The sequence below is a fragment of the Alnus glutinosa genome, chromosome 14 (assembly GCF_958979055.1).
Source record: "Alnus glutinosa chromosome 14, dhAlnGlut1.1, whole genome shotgun sequence".
In the NCBI taxonomy this organism is placed as follows: Eukaryota; Viridiplantae; Streptophyta; class Magnoliopsida; order Fagales; family Betulaceae; genus Alnus; species Alnus glutinosa.
The window spans coordinates 22,822,651-22,839,939 of record NC_084899.1 but is presented as its reverse complement, the minus strand read 5'-3'; the positions used below and the strand labels follow the sequence as shown (position 1 = coordinate 22,839,939).

General features: G+C 35.2%; 1 protein-coding gene across 5 annotated transcripts; it reads right to left on the bottom strand.

Moving 5' to 3' along the window:
- Nucleotides 1-1,836: 1,836 nt before the first annotated feature.
- Nucleotides 1,837-16,167, bottom strand: LOC133857932 (uncharacterized). Of its 5 annotated transcripts, none has more exons than XM_062293325.1 (3): nt 16,031-16,167; nt 4,044-4,135; nt 1,837-3,900 (listed from the first exon to the last, which is right to left on the bottom strand). In XM_062293325.1, the coding sequence occupies exon 3, from the start codon at nt 3,369-3,371 to the stop codon at nt 2,691-2,693; it is 681 nt and encodes a 226-aa protein (XP_062149309.1). In that variant the 5' UTR covers nt 3,372-3,900; nt 4,044-4,135; nt 16,031-16,167; the 3' UTR covers nt 1,837-2,690. The 5 variants fall into 5 exon arrangements, 4 of the variants coding, with proteins under 4 accessions (XP_062149309.1, XP_062149308.1, XP_062149311.1 ...); XM_062293324.1 differs by lacking the exon at nt 16,031-16,167 and adding an exon at nt 4,979-5,109; XM_062293327.1 differs by having other exon boundaries at nt 1,838-3,900.
- Nucleotides 16,168-17,289: the final 1,122 nt, after the last annotated feature.

Below are 17,289 nucleotides of genomic sequence, written 5' to 3'. Positions count from 1 at the left end.
TGAATAAGAGTATTATCTTTGATTTATGAAATCATAGTATATATATATATATATATGCTTAAATTTGAGCAAGTGATTGTGAGAGACCACTTATGGAATTCACATGATCGGATAAGTGGTTGGATAGCCAAATTTTTATTTGGTCAGGTAGGTCCCATATGTGGTCTCTCACAATCACCTGCTTAAATTTTCTCAAATTCAAACAGTTAATTTAAGAAGATCCTGATCCCAAACAAGCCAGGGTCATATTATACAGCATAACTAGGTTTTTTTTTTTTTTTTTTTGGTCTTAATCAGTGTTGTAATTATTAATAATTAAATTCATTTTATTCTGTATATTGGGCTGAGCAGATGCTCAGAGATGTTCATAAGCCCAATGCTCTTTTAGCCCAGTGTGATTGGGTAGGCCTTTTGGACCCAGTGGGGTTGCATTTTTTTGGAATTTGTTTTTTATTTTAAAGCTTCAATTAACGTTTTCTACCAATTTTCTAGAGTAGCGATGGAGTTTTGTGCTGCTTCATTAGCAGTCAATAGAATTGGGCCCCCTCCATCGATCATGCACAATTTTTAATAGGCCATCATCTCCGTCCATTGTGAGATTTCTCTGTCAGCAAACCATTCATTGAAGTTGCATTCATCATCTCCGTCCACCTGGACTGTTCGTGTTGAAGAAGCTTCATTGAAATCTCTCATCATCAGCTGAAACCAACCCCTCTAATAACTCTAAGACATAAAGCAATTCACCAGGTTTGATGGTGTTTGTTAACTGAGCAGGATAAATGTGACATCTCACATTGCTTGAATATGAGAATGGGGATGTGTTTTTATATATATATTTGTATCATTCTTGATACAATACATTTTAAAGTCGTGATGACCATAAACCAATCAGAACTTCGCAGTTTAACGTACTTCTGCGAGAATAGTACCAGGATGGGTGACCTCTCGAGAAGTCTGGTTCAGAGAAGTTAAAAGTAGACAATATTATGTCGTTAAGGGTAAGTCGTTACAATAAAGTTGTGGCCCTGCATTTCCAATGCACCAATATGACGAAAGGGAGAGAAACATTGGTGTAAGAAAGAATTTTAGGCTAGCTATTGTTGGGAATAGATTTCAGTTTGGTGCTAATTTGCTGGTCGATGGTTTTTCTGTGTTAATGTTCTACATAAGGCATTTTCTTTTCTTTTCATGTACTTTTCCATAGATTACTCTGCTACCAAGTACCAAGAAAGTGAAATATGTTATAGAATGTTGTAATCCACTTACTGAATTTTCCAAAAAATTGGCTGGAGTTTGGTTTGTCCAACAAAATCTTTCTGTTTTATTTTGAGTCATAATTATCTACCAAAAAATAATGGAAAAGAATCAAATAATAGAAAATATATGCCACAAAATCTAATCTTATGGACTAATAACATACGTTGTAATTCCCTGTTTGGTAGGTTGGAAAAAGCGAAAGGGAAAACAAAAAATGAAAAAAAAAAATGACAAAATTGGGTTACGGGATCTAGAATGTTTCTTCCTGGGCTTGGCTTTTATCTTAGAATGTTTTAATGTTTTGTCTTGTTTAAGAGGTTTATGTTACATTCATAAAGGACGATTTTTTCATGACACTTTATGAATAGGCAAAACCCACCTGTCATGTTCCCAAATAGGCAATAATTTCAATGGATCAAATCCAACGATAAAGCAAATCAATCTCGCAAGAGCAATGAAATGCAGCACAAGCATGTACAAAACTTAATTAACCTTCACAAAGAATGAAAATTGAATTGTATAAAAATGCCAAGAAATTACAACAGCCAGCACAGTGTACAAAACTAAAATTGGCCTTCACAAGAAATGAATTGAATTGTATAAAAAAGTCAAGAAATTAAAACAGCCAGCAACTGCCATACAAAATTAAATTGACCTTACTTTATAGTTTATTTGCCACAAAACAACATTAACAACAGCACTTCTATTAGTATACCTCGGGTTAGGAAATTAATCTTATTACTCAAGACCAATTAAAATAAGAACACAAAATAATAAAGATAAGCAATCACACACGACACCAAGATTTAAGTGGTTCGGCTTAATAAGCCTACATCCACTGGCGGAGACGACCCGGAGAAAATCCACTATCAAAATATGAGTACAAGAAAGTAACAGGGCGTGAAAACCACTCAAACCCAAATGCCCCATTACATCCGATTCTCACTTTTACCCAAAAGGAGAATAATAACAAAAAAATAAAAACTCTTTTTTCTTTTGATGCCTCACCTTCTTCGTTCTCTCAATTGTATTTTTTTTTTTTTGGCACACTAAACAAGAGAGTCAGATCATGCTTTTATAGAGCATGAAATTTGGTTGCTCTCTCCTTTTCCGGCTTGAATTGTAGAAGTAATCCAAAATCACAAAGGGATAGAAAAGCTAACGTAGCCCACACACTCCAACTTCTTGGAAAAGGACTCCAAAACCGTTGCTGAAGTATTCCAAAAACACAATGGAATGGAGAATACAGCTGGCCCACTTGACTTGATGAATACCAAGTCACACGTTCTCAACACCTCCTTGCTGTTTCTTGGTTTAACTTTCTTGGCTTGATCAGTTTGGACTGGGCACTGATTGATATTTCCTTGAAACTTGGCTTGAATTAAAAGGGGGCCCGGGATTCATGATTAGAAAAAAATTCTCATTTTGAGGCCTCAATTCCGTTGCCCTTTAGCTTTAAGAGCTTTCCACCAAGCAAGATTTTCAACCGGCATCAAGGGAGGATTATGAGAAGTACTCCTATCTCGAGCATATGGGTTAGACCCGGTTGGCTTCACTTTTCCAAACTGATTCATTCTCTTATCCTGCACAACCATAGAACCATATGTTTTATCTCTCCCTACAAAGGAAGGGATAGTGTGCTTCCAGTAGGTCCCAGCAGTGCCTATGGTCGACATCTTCACTTTTCCCAACTGATTCATTCTCTTATCCTGCACAACCATAGAACCATATGTTTTATCTTTTCCTACGAAGGAAGGGATAGTGTGCTTCCAGTAGGTCCTAGCAGTGCCTATGGTGGACATCTTCACTTTTCCCAACTGATTCATTCTCTTATCCTGCACAACCATAGAACCATATGTTTTATCTTTTCCTACGAAGGAAGGGATAGTGTGCTTCCAGTAGGTCCTAGCGGTGCCTATGGTGGACATCTCGTCAGGGCTTCGAGTTGAAGAACTCCTTGGTGTTTTATGATTTGACTTCTTCGCTTGATCAACTTTCAACTTGAAACTGAATGAATATTCATTTACACTGGGCTCTGAACTGAAGGGAACCTGGGGTTCTTGATTTGAAACAAAGTTCTCTTTACCAGTTCTCAATGGAGAGGAGGTGGACATCAAGCTTTAACAGCTCTCCACTGACTGAGATTTTCTGCTGGGTTCAGCACGGCATGAACATAACTACGCCTACCTCTTGCAGACCCGAAAGACTTCACTTCGCAGGCATGCAAACCATATATTGGCATAGGACTATCAAACTCCTCAGTGAACACATGAGCTGCAGAAATCATTCTCCTCAATTCCACAATTCCATCATCAGCATCCTCATACAAGCCATTATCCATTAGTCCCCCAATGTCATCTTGGTCATTGGGATCATCAATATCATCAAGATCACTATCCTCATGGTATAGTTCATCATACTCATCATCACTGTCCCTGCAATTCTGGTAACTATCTTCTGAAAAAGACTTGCACTAGCTTGATTTTGCTATATTTCCCTCCTCCCCCCTTCTTCCCACTGCCTTCACTCTCCAGATAAAAATCCGAAGCTTCATCGCGGGAAACATACTCATAGATTTTGACATTCGGGTCGAATGTAACTTTCTTTTTGGCCTTAAAGCTCAACACTTTCTCAGGCTCATCCCTACACACAAACCCCATCAGAATTTTTGTCAAAAACCAGAAACAAATAAAAAATAAAAGAAAAGAAAGAAATAGCTTTTTTAATCAAATAAAAACAATTGGGAAGCAGTGAAATTCAAACAGGTATAGAATTTGATAGCTAACCGGACTAGTGAAACCGGGTTGTTGAAAGGATTTTTGGAGGCACTCTTCATCAAAGAGACAGTAGATTGCACAGGCTTAAAACTTGCAGTTCTCTGCAACAAATTTCAGAATTCAGTTTTAGTTTCAGTTCTCCAGCAGCTAAAACAAAAAAGATATTTTCAATATAAGGCTCTATGGAACACATAAACCAAGATACACAGAACTAGGTTCCCCAATCCCACATCCTATAGGATTCTGATATACAGTTTTTCATACTTCTTCTGGCAATGTTTTTTCAAAGAAGTATTTCAATGCAACTTTTATGGTTTTGATGCAGTAGATAGAAAACAAGATTTCGAATCTAGACAACATCTTAATCGAAGTATGAAAAGAAAACAATCATCAACTAAAACCTGTTTGGCTGCCGAGAAAACCTTGCAAACTTAATTAATCTAAGTATTGACCCTTTTCAGAAACCAAAAAAGAAATAACGGTCCGAATTTTTTTTAATTTTGATGCCTTTTTCTTTCGTTTCTTGCAATTTTCAGCAACCAAACAAGGGTTAAGGAAAAAAACTAGACGACTCCGTCAACAAAGTATGAAAAGAAAAAGATTATCAACTAAGGTCCTGTTTGACCGCCGTTAAAACCCAATATTTCGAGTCTTGAACACACTGGGCGTATCTATTTTTACCCCTCTTTATAAACCAAAACAAAGAAACAGAAACAAGAAACAAAGGGAGAAAAAGATTCAAAATCTTGAATCTTTTTCTTTCCTTTCTTGCTTTCTATCACAAACAAACATAGGTTTTAATGAAAACACAAAAAGACGCTGTAACCCATGCTTGAAAAACGAAGGAACTATAATCTGAAGCCCTGTTTGGCTGCCGAGAAAACCCGAGAAATCAGAAAAAGAAAAAAACCACAAGGTCTTTTTTCATCATTAAGAAATCTCACCTTCGTCAACATCCTTTTATCTCGCCTTCGTCGAAGAAATTGATGATCATTAAGCTTAGAGTGATTGTGATTGAGAACTTTGAGTTTGAGAGAGGAAACAGAGAGACGAGACCCGCAGAGAACCAAAAACCTAGCCGTTATAGGAATGAATGGGGGTCATGGGACTCTTTTATAGTAATCTATTAACCGACTCTACGCGTTTCCTTTCACATGCAATAAGGAAATAGATGCATTATTATTATTTTTATTTAATTTTCTTTTTTTTGTAAATTAAAATTTGGGGGCTGTCTTTTTTCAAATAAAAATTTTAATTTAGAGGGTGATTTGGAAACAGATTTTTTTTAAAAGTAAATTTTGGCATAATTTTAGATTTTTTTTTTCTTCTATGCATTATTTTATTTTTTTTTTCCTTTTATATATATATTTTGGTAAATAGAGAGATGGTAACTAAATTCTCAAGTTAATTAGTATTTTTTTTCAGGTCAAATGAACAAATTTTCTTCTTCACCTTTTGGGAATTCAATGATTTTAAACTTATTTCTGACAATCTCATGTTTTAAAGATAATTTCTATGTTTATATATATATATATATATATATAATTCAATAACAATATAATTTATAGTGAAACTTGGAATAAAATGAAGATTTACCCTTTATCAACATTTTCGGCAAAAGAGTAGAAATATAAACATATTTTCATTTATTTTTTTGGCATTGTAAAACATATCTCATTATCGTTATCGTTATGTACTAAGTGCACTAGCCGCATATACCTGAATATTTTCTCTAAATTTAGAGAATAAGGAGAGAGGTGAGGGTAGAGAAGGAAAAGAGAAATGAGAGGAGAGAGAATTGAGTTTATGATTATAATAAGAGAAATGCTAGAGGTACTAACACTTTTACAAACTGATACGGCATTTGTCATAAGATGAAAATGCCCTTTCAAAACCACAAAAACCTACACCAAAGAAAAATGCCGATCTAAATCTCTTTCCCATCGCCGGAAAAATCAAGCTCGCCGAACAGCCGGTCCTCCAGCCATGTTAGAAAAACCCCAGCCCCGATCACCAGCAGCCAACACGCCCAAGGATCCAGCCGGATATGAGATCCGGCTGAGCGTGGGATTCGGCCGGATCTCTCAAAGAGATCTGCCCGGAAACAGAGATCTGGTCATGCGTTGGATATAGCCGGATCTCTGAGTTTCGGCCGGATCTGGTGAGATCCCATCGTGCTTGGGATTTTGCCAAATCTGGTGAGATCCGGCTGTGCGTGGGATTCGGCCGAATCTCTCTCAAACTCACGCCGGCCGAGAGTGGGTTTTGGTCGAAACTCTCAGATCCGGCCGGAACTCACAAACCCACGCCGGCCGAGCGTGGGTTTTCGGCAGGATCCGATCAAAAATCTGGTGGCCGAACCGGTGAGAAGGGGGAGAGAGAGATTGCCGAAGATGGGGAGACAAGGACTGGGTTCAACCGGGAAAGGGTATTTTTGTCTATTTATTTTGAATAATTTTACCATCAAACTGACGTGGACTCTCATATGAGGGTCCACGTCAGTTTGTAAGCTTTTATTTGTAAAAATTTGGTACACATAGCATTTCTCTTATAATAATCACGGAGAAGCTCTTTTGGTTCCTTTTACTCATTGAGAAGCACTGTAACATTCCCAATTCTCAGGGAATTATAGGGAATGTGTTGCAGATATATTTTTTTTAACATTTTCCCCTCTATTTAGAGAAGAAACCCACCTATAGAGTATCTGTTACTAGTACTCTAAGTTAATAAAACCTTACCTAAAAAAATCTTACGTTTTTTAGCATTAAATAATTCCATATGATGACATAAAATGGATCTTCATATTGAAATTAGAGTTTAAAGATCCTTTACTAAAATTCATCATATCTTATAAATGTCCATTTACAAGCCAGGGTCATATTGAACAGCATAAGCTGCATAACTAGGGGTTTTTTTTCTTCTTCTGTATATTGGGCTAAGCAGAAGCTCTCAGAGATGTTCATAAGCCCAATGCTCTTTCAGCCCATTGTGATTGGGTAGGCTTTTCATTTTTGCATTTCGGTCCAAATATCCAATTGAGGCCTTTTGTACCCAGTGTAATTGCATTTTTTTGGGATTTGTTTTTTTAATTTAAAGCTTCAATTAATGTTTTCTTCCAATTTTTGGGGGCGGAGAAGAGATTTTTGTCAAAAATGGACGAATAATGCTATAAGGAGGACTAGAGTTTTTTTTTAGATGATTATTATTAGATTTTGATTTAATGATAATTTTAAATCCACATGATATTTGAGAAGACACAAAAATGACTCTCTAGTCCTCCTTATAGCATTACCCAAAGTGAACACTGATCAAATTATATACAGCCACATCCGAAGAGATGAGTACTTTTTCGATGAAAGTAAGGTTGCATTTATATGGTACCATGTTATTTAAATATGGTGATCACACACCATTTAAAATTTTATTTAAATTATATGAAAATATATACACCATTAAATATATAAAATTTATTTTGAACCATTTCACAAATCCTGACAATTTCACTTCCTGTTCCTTTGGATAATGTTCGAAATAAGCTAATTTAGTCCATTTATTTCATGTTCGAAATAAGCCTCTTTTTTTAAAAAAGAAAAACTTTTTTTTCACATCACGCTTGGACCAATTGCATTTACCTTAGTTTTTACTTTCTTTCTTTCTTTCTTTTTTCATTTTTTCCTTTTCGTTTTCATTCAATATGGGAGGGGGAAGCCTTAGTTTAGTTTTTAATTAAGCTTTTAGATATGGGGTAGTTGTAGCGATTTTGACAACCATCGATTATATATACATATTGAGTGTGTGTAAAACAACAATAACAATAATAGTAAATATGATGCAGAGATAGGGTAATCAGGCGGTCAAACGAGCCTTGCAGGAATGCAAAAAATGATAAATTAAGTAAAATAATTTTAACAAACTGCAATTTTATTTCAATAGGAAATACTTACAGGATTAACAATGATTATTACGAAAATGATCGTAAGATCAACAAGAGTAAGATAACAAAATAAGATAGCAAGAGAGTGAGAGAGCTAGAGTTGGGAGATTTCCGTCTAAAAGCTTATGCCTTACCCCAAAGGCTTTGTCCTTATTTATAGGCCAATAACAAAGAGTAAAAAGGGAAGAAATTATTACCAAAAAAAAATAGAGCAGCGTGCAACAGTACTGTAGCAATACTGTAGCAGTCAATAGTGTTGTCTATTGTTGCATCAAAGATTTGTTTTGATGCAATATTTTCAACGTCTTTTTTCAAAACATATTTTGCAAATTTGCAATCAATTTGTAACAAAAAATTTTGATTTAATAAATCAGATTAGGTGAAACAATAGGAGAAGACTCTGACTTGATGGTCAGAGGATGATTAATAAGTTTTCCTTTTCCTCAATCCTTTTTACTTGCTATGGTGGCACTGCAAAAATTCACGAGAAAGAAAATCAGGAATAGAAAAGTTAATACCTTTAATATATTCAATATCAAAATCAAAAACACTTAAAATAGCTTGCCATCTAGCAAAGATTTGTTTTGATGCAATATTTTCAATGTCTTTTTTCAAAACATATTTTGCAAATTTGCAATCAATTTGTAACAAAAATTTTTGATTTAATAAATCATATTGAAATTTGGTAATGCAAAGAGCAATGAAAGAATTTCTTTCTTAATAGTACTATAATTCTTTTGTGCATTATTCCAGGATCCGGAATGGAATCGAACAATTTTGTTAGTTTTGTTTATTTTTCAAATTTGTTCGGAAGATCCTAGCCGATGAAACAATTTGTTTCAGAATTCCTCCATAACCAATGTCAGAGGCATCAATTTCAACAATTTTGAAAGCATTATCAGTGAGAATTCCCAAACAAGGAAGAGATTTAACATGAGTTTTAATCTCTTTAACAAGTGAAGTGTGAACTTTAGTCCAAGGAGGAGGATTGCTTTGCAACCTGTCAAACAAGGATTTGCAGTATTTCCTCAGATCTTTATAGAAATCAACAATGTAGTTCAACGATCCGAGAAATCTCTGGAGTTGATTTTTATCAGTGATAATTTCAAGGAATTTGTTAGCAAATTCAATAGCTCGATCAATATGACGGATTTGTCCTTCAGAAATGTCAAAACCAAGGAATCAAATCTTGGTTTGAAAAAGTTTAATCTTTTTACCAGAAACAAGAAGTCCAGTATCCTTAATGATATCTAGAAACAATTTCAAATGTTTCCAATGCTCCTCAATGGATTTGGAGTAGACAAGAACATCATCAATATAGACAATAATGAAATGGCTGAAAGGATTGAGAATGTCAATCATGATGTTTTGGAACTTACTAGGGGCATTTTTAGGCCAAAAGGCATAACATTACACTTATAGTGTCCAAAGGGCGTGATGAAGATAGTTTTGTGCCTATCTTTTTCAATAATTTGGATTTGCCAAAATCCAGACTTCATATCAAACTTAGAAAAGACTAAGGCTTCGCTAAGACGGCTAACAAAGTCTTTCCAGTTAGGTATGGCGTACTTGATCCATTCTAACACATCATTAAGAGGTTTGTAATTAATTACTAACCTCGGGGTACCTCTTTCGAGCTCAGTATTTCTCATAACTAAAAAAGCAGCAGAAGACCAAGGGGACTTACTATTGCAAATAATGATTTTCGCTAGCAAGTCAGCAATTTCTTTTTGACAAAATTTTAAATTTCTGGCATTCATTTGAATGGGCCTAACTTTAGTAGGAATTTTCTTTTTAGAAAAATCCTTAACATAAGGTAAATCAACAATATGTTTCTTCCTATGCCAAAAAGCATTTGGAAGATCGGAACAAACAGTATCAACAAGTTTGTTATTAAAAGCATCAATCTTAGATTGCAACAGTTTATCAGAGTGTTGCTGGGCAATTCTCTTGTATTTGAGTTCTTTGTTTTAAAAAATTCAAATGTTTGGTTTTAGTAGTGACCAAGTTTAACTGGTCCAATTCGATATCTATTCTGGATGCAAAAGTAAATTTTACTTCTGAACTCATTTTAACAGTTGTTATACCAGTTTCATTAATAGTAGAAATGGGATAAAGTAAATAAAGGAAATGATTCACAAGAATTACTTTATAACTACTCATATTTTTAACAAGCACATAAGGAATGGGAAAACAAACATCATCCTGGCAAACATAATCTTTGCTTAACTCATATTTAATATGGAGAGTATCACCACTAGCAGAATTTAATCTTTCAGTGAATTTTTCAAAATATTTACTAGGGACTAACCCTTCCTGAATGCAATTCATATCTGAACCAAAGTCAATCAAAGCAATATCATCAAAAGAATAATATTTTGCAACAATAATAGTAACTTTGGAATACCACTTAGGAGGTATGATACTCCTAGTGAGTTTAACATATTTCAAAGCTTTATTGGAAGAAATTGCTCCATTGCTGGATTCTGGATGATCATTAGAATGCTCATCTTGGGTATCAAAAAGTTCTTCAATTTTTAAATCTTCAAGTTTTTCTTCTTGAAATTTTTTTTGAAGATTCATCATTAATAGTTGACGATTTAAGTCATGATTATTAGTCTTAACATGATGCATATCGTTTTTTAAATCAACAATTTCTTTATTGATATTACGTATCTCTTGTTGCAACTCTGATATATTAATTACTTTGCATTTTTGTTTGGAAAATCTTTCCAAAGTTTCGTCAAGAGAGATTTTTGTTTTAACAGGTTTATCAAAATCATTTTTCATTGTTTTCTTGAGTTTTTTAAGATATTAATCTTTTAACTCATCATTTTCAATTTTTGAAATGGGATAATTGCACCATTGTCCTTAGGGTTGACCATAATTATTTTGTCACTCCTAGTAGTTCAAAAAGTTCATGGGAGGTCATCGTAGTAAACAATAATTACCAATTCACTCCCTGGACCAATTTTCCATCTATTAGGTTAACAGATTCTATTAGTCAGCCACGTCACACCCAATAGGAAGCCGACATGTGTCAATTACAATAAAAAAAATAAAATATAAATATTTTTTTAAAAAAAATAAATCAAAGGGGTGGCACGTAGCCACCCCAATGGTTAAGGGTGGCGTGCGGCCACTCCCAGTGGCTGGGGGTGGCTTTGGCCCCAGCCCCTGGGGGAGGCCGCGACCACCCTGATAGGTGGCCGGGGGTGGTGCGCTTGGTCGGGGTGGGTGGCTGTCGGTGGGCAACCACCCCTTTGTTTTTTTTACATTTTTTTTTTTAAAACAAATATTTATATTTTTTTTATTGTAATGGACACTTGTCTACTTCCTATTGGGTGTGACGTGGCTGACTAACAGAATCTGTTTACCTAGTGGATGGAAAATTGGTTTAGGGAGTGATTCGTAATTATTGGTTACGACGAGGATCTCCCATAAACTTTTTGAACCACATGGAGTGAAAAATAATTATGGCCAACCCTAGGGACCAACGGTACAATTATCCCTTTTGAAATTAAAGTGAGTAATAAATTTTCTTGTTCTTCCTCTTTGGAAATAACATTACAAAATTTATTTTCTCAACAAGATTTATTGCAACCAAACTTAAAAACATTTTTATTAGAAGATTCAATCTGGATCTTCGACTCTTGAGTGAGATGTTTATCTCACCTATTGTTAAGAGTACCGGAGAATCCAATGGTTAATAATTCAACAATTTCAAAATCAGTAAGACTATGATTAGTCATGTAAGCATTAGTAACCATAGACACGTGATTCATCTTATTAAGAATTTCTTGTTCAGACAAACCATCAATATTCCACTCATACAATTTATCAGCAGAAACAGAAAATTGGTTTTGAGAAAACCTTTCTTCAAATTGTAAATCAGGAGGAGTGGGTTTATTATACAAATTTTTGGTAAAATTAACGGGTTTGGTTTTAAAAATCCTTTGGAGTTTTGGAGAAAAACATCAAATTGCCCAAAATTTTCTTCAAGAATTTTAATATCAATATCAGTGGATAAGTTGGATCCTTCAGAATAAAATTCTTCAAAATCATCCGACTCATCAATAAAAACTTCCTTACCTTTGCTGTGTTTAATAGCACAGACATTGTTAACAGTTGAAGAAGTAGCTTCAGGAGAGGGAGAATTCTTGTGAAGACTTATTTCTAGAAGCATTTATTCAATTTTTTCCAAATTCTTTTAACTATTAGTTTTTAAACCAGTTCCCTTTCTTTCTTCATGTAAAGAAATCAAGGGGTTTTCAATTTCTTTAATAGCCAAAGGTTTTTGAGTCATAATTATCTACAAAAAAAAATGATGGAAAAGAATCTAATAATAGAAAATGCCTCAAAATCTAATCTTATGGACGAATAACATACGCTATAATTCCCTGTTCGGTAGGTTGGAAAATGCAAGAGGAAAAAAAAAATTGACAAAAATGAGTAATGCTATAATTTATGGTATGTGGTATTGAGGAGGCCCAAAACAGAAGCAAAACATTTTTATAATAAATTTGGTTGTATGGGCTGATTTATGTAACTTCAAGAGGCCCAAAACACATCTTTTTCATAAACAGGCCCAAAACAGCCCGAACTGTGACTCAAACGGAGGGTGATTCTTTTTCATAAACAAGCCCCAAACAGCCCGAACTGTGACCCAAACGGAGGATGATTTGATAAAGGAGAAATGCTAAAGATCCTCCACTCATCCCCCTCATCACCCTCTTTTCCTTAAAAAAATTGATTTTTATTATAAAATGGTGATAGTGGAGGATGAGGAGAGGATGTGTAGAAAGGCTCTTGATAAAGAGGCCCAAAACCTACATGTCCTGCTCCCAAATAGGCAAATAATTTCTACGGATCGAATCCAACTATAAAGCAAATCAATCTCACAAGAGCAATGAAATGCAGCACAACCGTGTACAAAACTTAATTAACCTTCACAAAGAATGAAAATTGAATTGTATAAAAATGCCAAGAAATTACAACAGCCAGCACTGTGTACAAAACTAAAATTGGCCTTCACAAGAAATGAATTGAATTTGTATAAAAAAAGTCAAGAAATTACAACAGCCAGCAACTGCCATACAAAATTAAATTGACCTTACTTTATAGTATAGTTGCTACAAATCAATTATCAACAACACTTCTACTAGTATACCTCGTGTTAGGAAATTAATGCTTTTATCCAAGACTAGTGAAAATAAGAAGAACGCAAAATAACAAAGATAAGCAATCACACACGACACCAAGATTTAAGTGGTTCGGCTTAATAAGCCTACATCCACTGGCAGAGACGACCCGGAGAAAATCCACTATCAAAATATGAGTACAAGAAAGTAACAGGGCATGAAAACCACTCAAACCCAAATGCCCCATTACATCCGATTCTCACTTTTACCCAAAAGGAGAATAATAACAAAAAATAAAAACTCTTTTTCTTTTGATGCCCTCACCTTCTTCGTTCTCTCAATTGTTTGTTTTTTTTTTTTTTTGGCACACTAAACAAGAGAGCCAGATCATGCTTTTATAGAGCATGAAAGTCAGTTGCTCTCTCCTTTTCCAGCTTGTATTGTAGAAGTAATCCAACACCACAAAGGGCTAGAAAAGCTAACGTAGCCCACGCACTCCAACTTGGAAAAGAACTTCAACACCGGTGCTGAAGTATTCCAAAAACACAATGGAATTGAGAATACAGCTGCACTTGACTTGATGAATACCAAGTCACTCGTTCTGATCAACACCTCCTCTCACTGTTTCTTGGTTTAACTTTCTTGGCTTGATCAGTTTGGACTTGACACTGATTGATATTTCCTTGAAACTTGGCTTGAATTAAAAGGGGGCCCGGGATTCATGATTAGAAACAAAATTCTCTTTTTGAGGCCTCAATTCCGTTGCCCTTTAGCTTTAAGAGCTTTCACCGAGCAAGATTTTCAACCGGCATCAAGGGAGGATTATGAGAAGTACTCCTATCTCGAGCATATGGGTTAGACCCGGTTGGCTTCACTTTTCCAAACTAATTCATTCTCTTATCCTGCACAACCATAGAACCATATGTTTTATCTCTCCCTACAAAGGAAGGGATAGTGTGCTTCCAGTAGCTAGGTCCTAGCAGTGCCTATGGTGGACATCTTCACTTTTTCCAACTGATTCATTCTCTTATCCTGCACAACCATAGAACCATATGTTTTATCTTTTCCTACAAAGGAAGGGATAGTGTGCTTCCAGTAGGTCCTAGCAGTGCCTATGGTGGACATCTCATCTGGGCTTCGAGTTGAAGAACTCCTTGGTGTATTATGATTTGACTTCTTCGCTTGACCAGCTTTCAACTTGAAACTGAATGAATATTCATTTACACTGGGCTCTGAACTGAAGGGAACCTGGGGTTCTTGATTTGAAACAAATTAAAGTTCTCTTTACCAGTTCTCAATGGAGGAGGTGGACATCAAGCTTTAACAGCTCTCCACTGACTGAGATTTTCTACTGGGTTCAGCACGGCATGAACAGAACTACGCCTACCTCTTGCAGACCCGAAAGACTTCACTTCGCAGGCATGCAAACCACTTATTGGCATAGGACTATCAAACTCCTCAGTGAACACATGAGCTGCAGAAATCATTCTCCTCAATTCCACAATTCCATCATCAGCATCCTCATACAAGCCATTATCCATTAGTCCCCCAATGTCATCTTGGTCATTGGGATTATCAATATCATCAAGATCACTATCCTCTAGGTATAGTTCATCATACTCATCATCACTGTCCCTGCAATTCTGGTGACTATCTTCTGAAAAAGACTTAGACTGGCTTGATTTTGCTATATTTCCCTCCTCCCCCTTCTTCCCACTGCCTTCACTCTCCAGATAAAAATCCGAAACTTCATCGCTGGAAACATATTCATAGATTTTGACATTCAGGTCGAATCAACACTTTCTCAGGCTCATCCCTACACACAAACCCCATAAGAATTTATGTCAAAAACCAGAAACTAATAAAATTAAAATAAAAGAAAGAAGTAGTTTTTTTTAATCAAATAAAAACAATTGGGAAGCAGTGAAATTCAAACAGGTATAGAATTTGATAGCTAACCGGACTAGTGAAACAGGGTTGTTGAAAGGATTTTTGGAGGCACTCTTCATCAAGGAGACAGTAGATTGCACAGGCTTAAAACTTGCAGTTCTCTGCAACAAATTTCAGAATTCAGTTTTAGTTTCAGCTCTCCAGCAGCTAAAACAAAAAAGATATTTTCAATATAAGGCTCTATGGAACACATAAACCAAGATACACAGAACTAATTTCCCCAATCCCACATCCTATAGAATTCTGATAGGTAGTTCCTCATTCTCCCATGATATATAGTTTTTCATACTTCTTCTGGCAATGGTTTTTCAAATAAGTATTTCAATGCAACTTATATGGTTTTGATGCAGTAGATAGAAAACAAGATTTCGAATCTAGAGAACATCTTAATCGAAGTATGAAAAGAAAAAAATCATCAACTAAAACCTGTTTGGCTGCCGAGAAAACCTTGCAAACTTAATTAATCTAAGTATTGACCCTTTTCAGAAACCAAAAAGGAAATAAATGAACGAAAATATTTTGATTTTGATGCCTTTTTCTTTCGTTTCTTGCAATTTTCAGCAACCAAACAAGGGTTAAGTAAAAAAACTAGACGACTCCGTCAACAAAGTATGAAAAGAAAAAGATTATCAACTAAGGTCCTGTTTGACCGCCGTTAAAACCCAATATTTCGAGTCTTGAACACGATGGGCGTATCTATATTTACCCCTCTTTATAAACCAAAACAAAGAAACAGAAACAAGAAACAAAGGGGAGAAAAAGGTTCAAAATCTTGAATCTTTTTCTTTCCTTTCTTGCTTTCTATGGCAAACAAACATAGGGTTTAATGAAAACACAAAAAGACGCCGAAACCCATGCTTGAAAAACAAAAGAACTATAATCTGAAGCCCCGTTTGGCTGCCGAGAAAACCCAAGAAATCAGAAAAAGAAAAAAACCACAAAGTTATTTTTTCATCATTAAGAAATCTCACCTTCGTCAACATCCTTTTATGTCGCCTTCGTCGAAGAAATCGATGATCAGAAACTGAAAGCTTAGAGTGATTGTGATTGAGAACTTTGAGTTTGAGAGAGAAAACAGAGAGACGAGACACACGGAGAACCAAAATCCTAGACGTTAGGAATGAATGGGAGTCATGGGACTCTTTTATAGTAATCTATTAACCGACTATACGCGTTTCCATTCACAGTAAGGAAATAGATGCATTATTATTATTATTATTATTATTATTATTATTATTTGTAAATTTAAATTTTGGGGCTGTCTTTTTTTCAAATAAAAATTTTAATTTTGAGAGAGATTTGAGATAGGGGTAGGCAAAATATCTAACTACTGCCTACCGATCGCCCCCGAACCGCTATCGACTGCCTATCGACTCTACCGACTAATTTTTGTTCGATAGTTGGTATAAAATTTTATTCTGAAAGTTGATTTGGTACCGACCTGCCCTTTAACCAACTGATTAACCGAATCGATACAAACGAAACGACGTCGTTTTGTATGATATTTTAAAAAAAAAAAAAAAAAAAAAAAAAAAAAAAAAAATCAAAACAATGTCGTTTCATTACAGTTGAAACAACGTAGTTTTAAAAGATTATATATTTATCTTTTTTGGCTAACCCTAAGACACATTCCTCATTTCGCATTTTCAACCTCTTTCCGCATTTCAACCAAATCGGCGAATTCTAACCCTCATATTTGAAGTCAACGCAGCCACCTACGTCCCCCTCCCCCTCAGAAACTAACAAAAATGAATGATTCACTGTTGCAATGGTTGGTTAGAAGGTTGGTAAAATTGGCCTTGCTGGAATCAAGAGAAAAAATGATTGAAAATTCGAAATCATGTACTGTTCCTTTAAAATAAGCATATAATGATATACAACTTCCTCTTAATATACAGCTTCTGACTTCGATCTGTTGCATCTAGTTATATATGGTCAGTCAAATAGGTTTAATTTTCCATTAATTTGTTGTTTCTTCAAGAAAAACTCTGCATTTGTTATTTCGACTTAATCGACTGTCTACTGACCGACTAATTAACCGCTTAAACGAGAATTTAAAAAATATAGTTTGTCATAATGAAGTCAATGAATTCACCGACTTCACCGACAAACGGTTAACCGAACCGAAAACCAACTTAATTGAACCGACCGAACCAATGCCCACCCATAATTTGGAAACAGGTTTTTTTTTTTTTTGGTAAATTGAGAGATGGTAACTAAATTCTGAAGT

Excerpts from the sequence above, each read along its gene's own strand:
- LOC133857932 (XM_062293325.1), bottom strand. The coding sequence starts at position 3,371 with ATGTCCACCTCCTCTCCATTGAGAACTGGTAAAGAGAACTTTGTTTCA.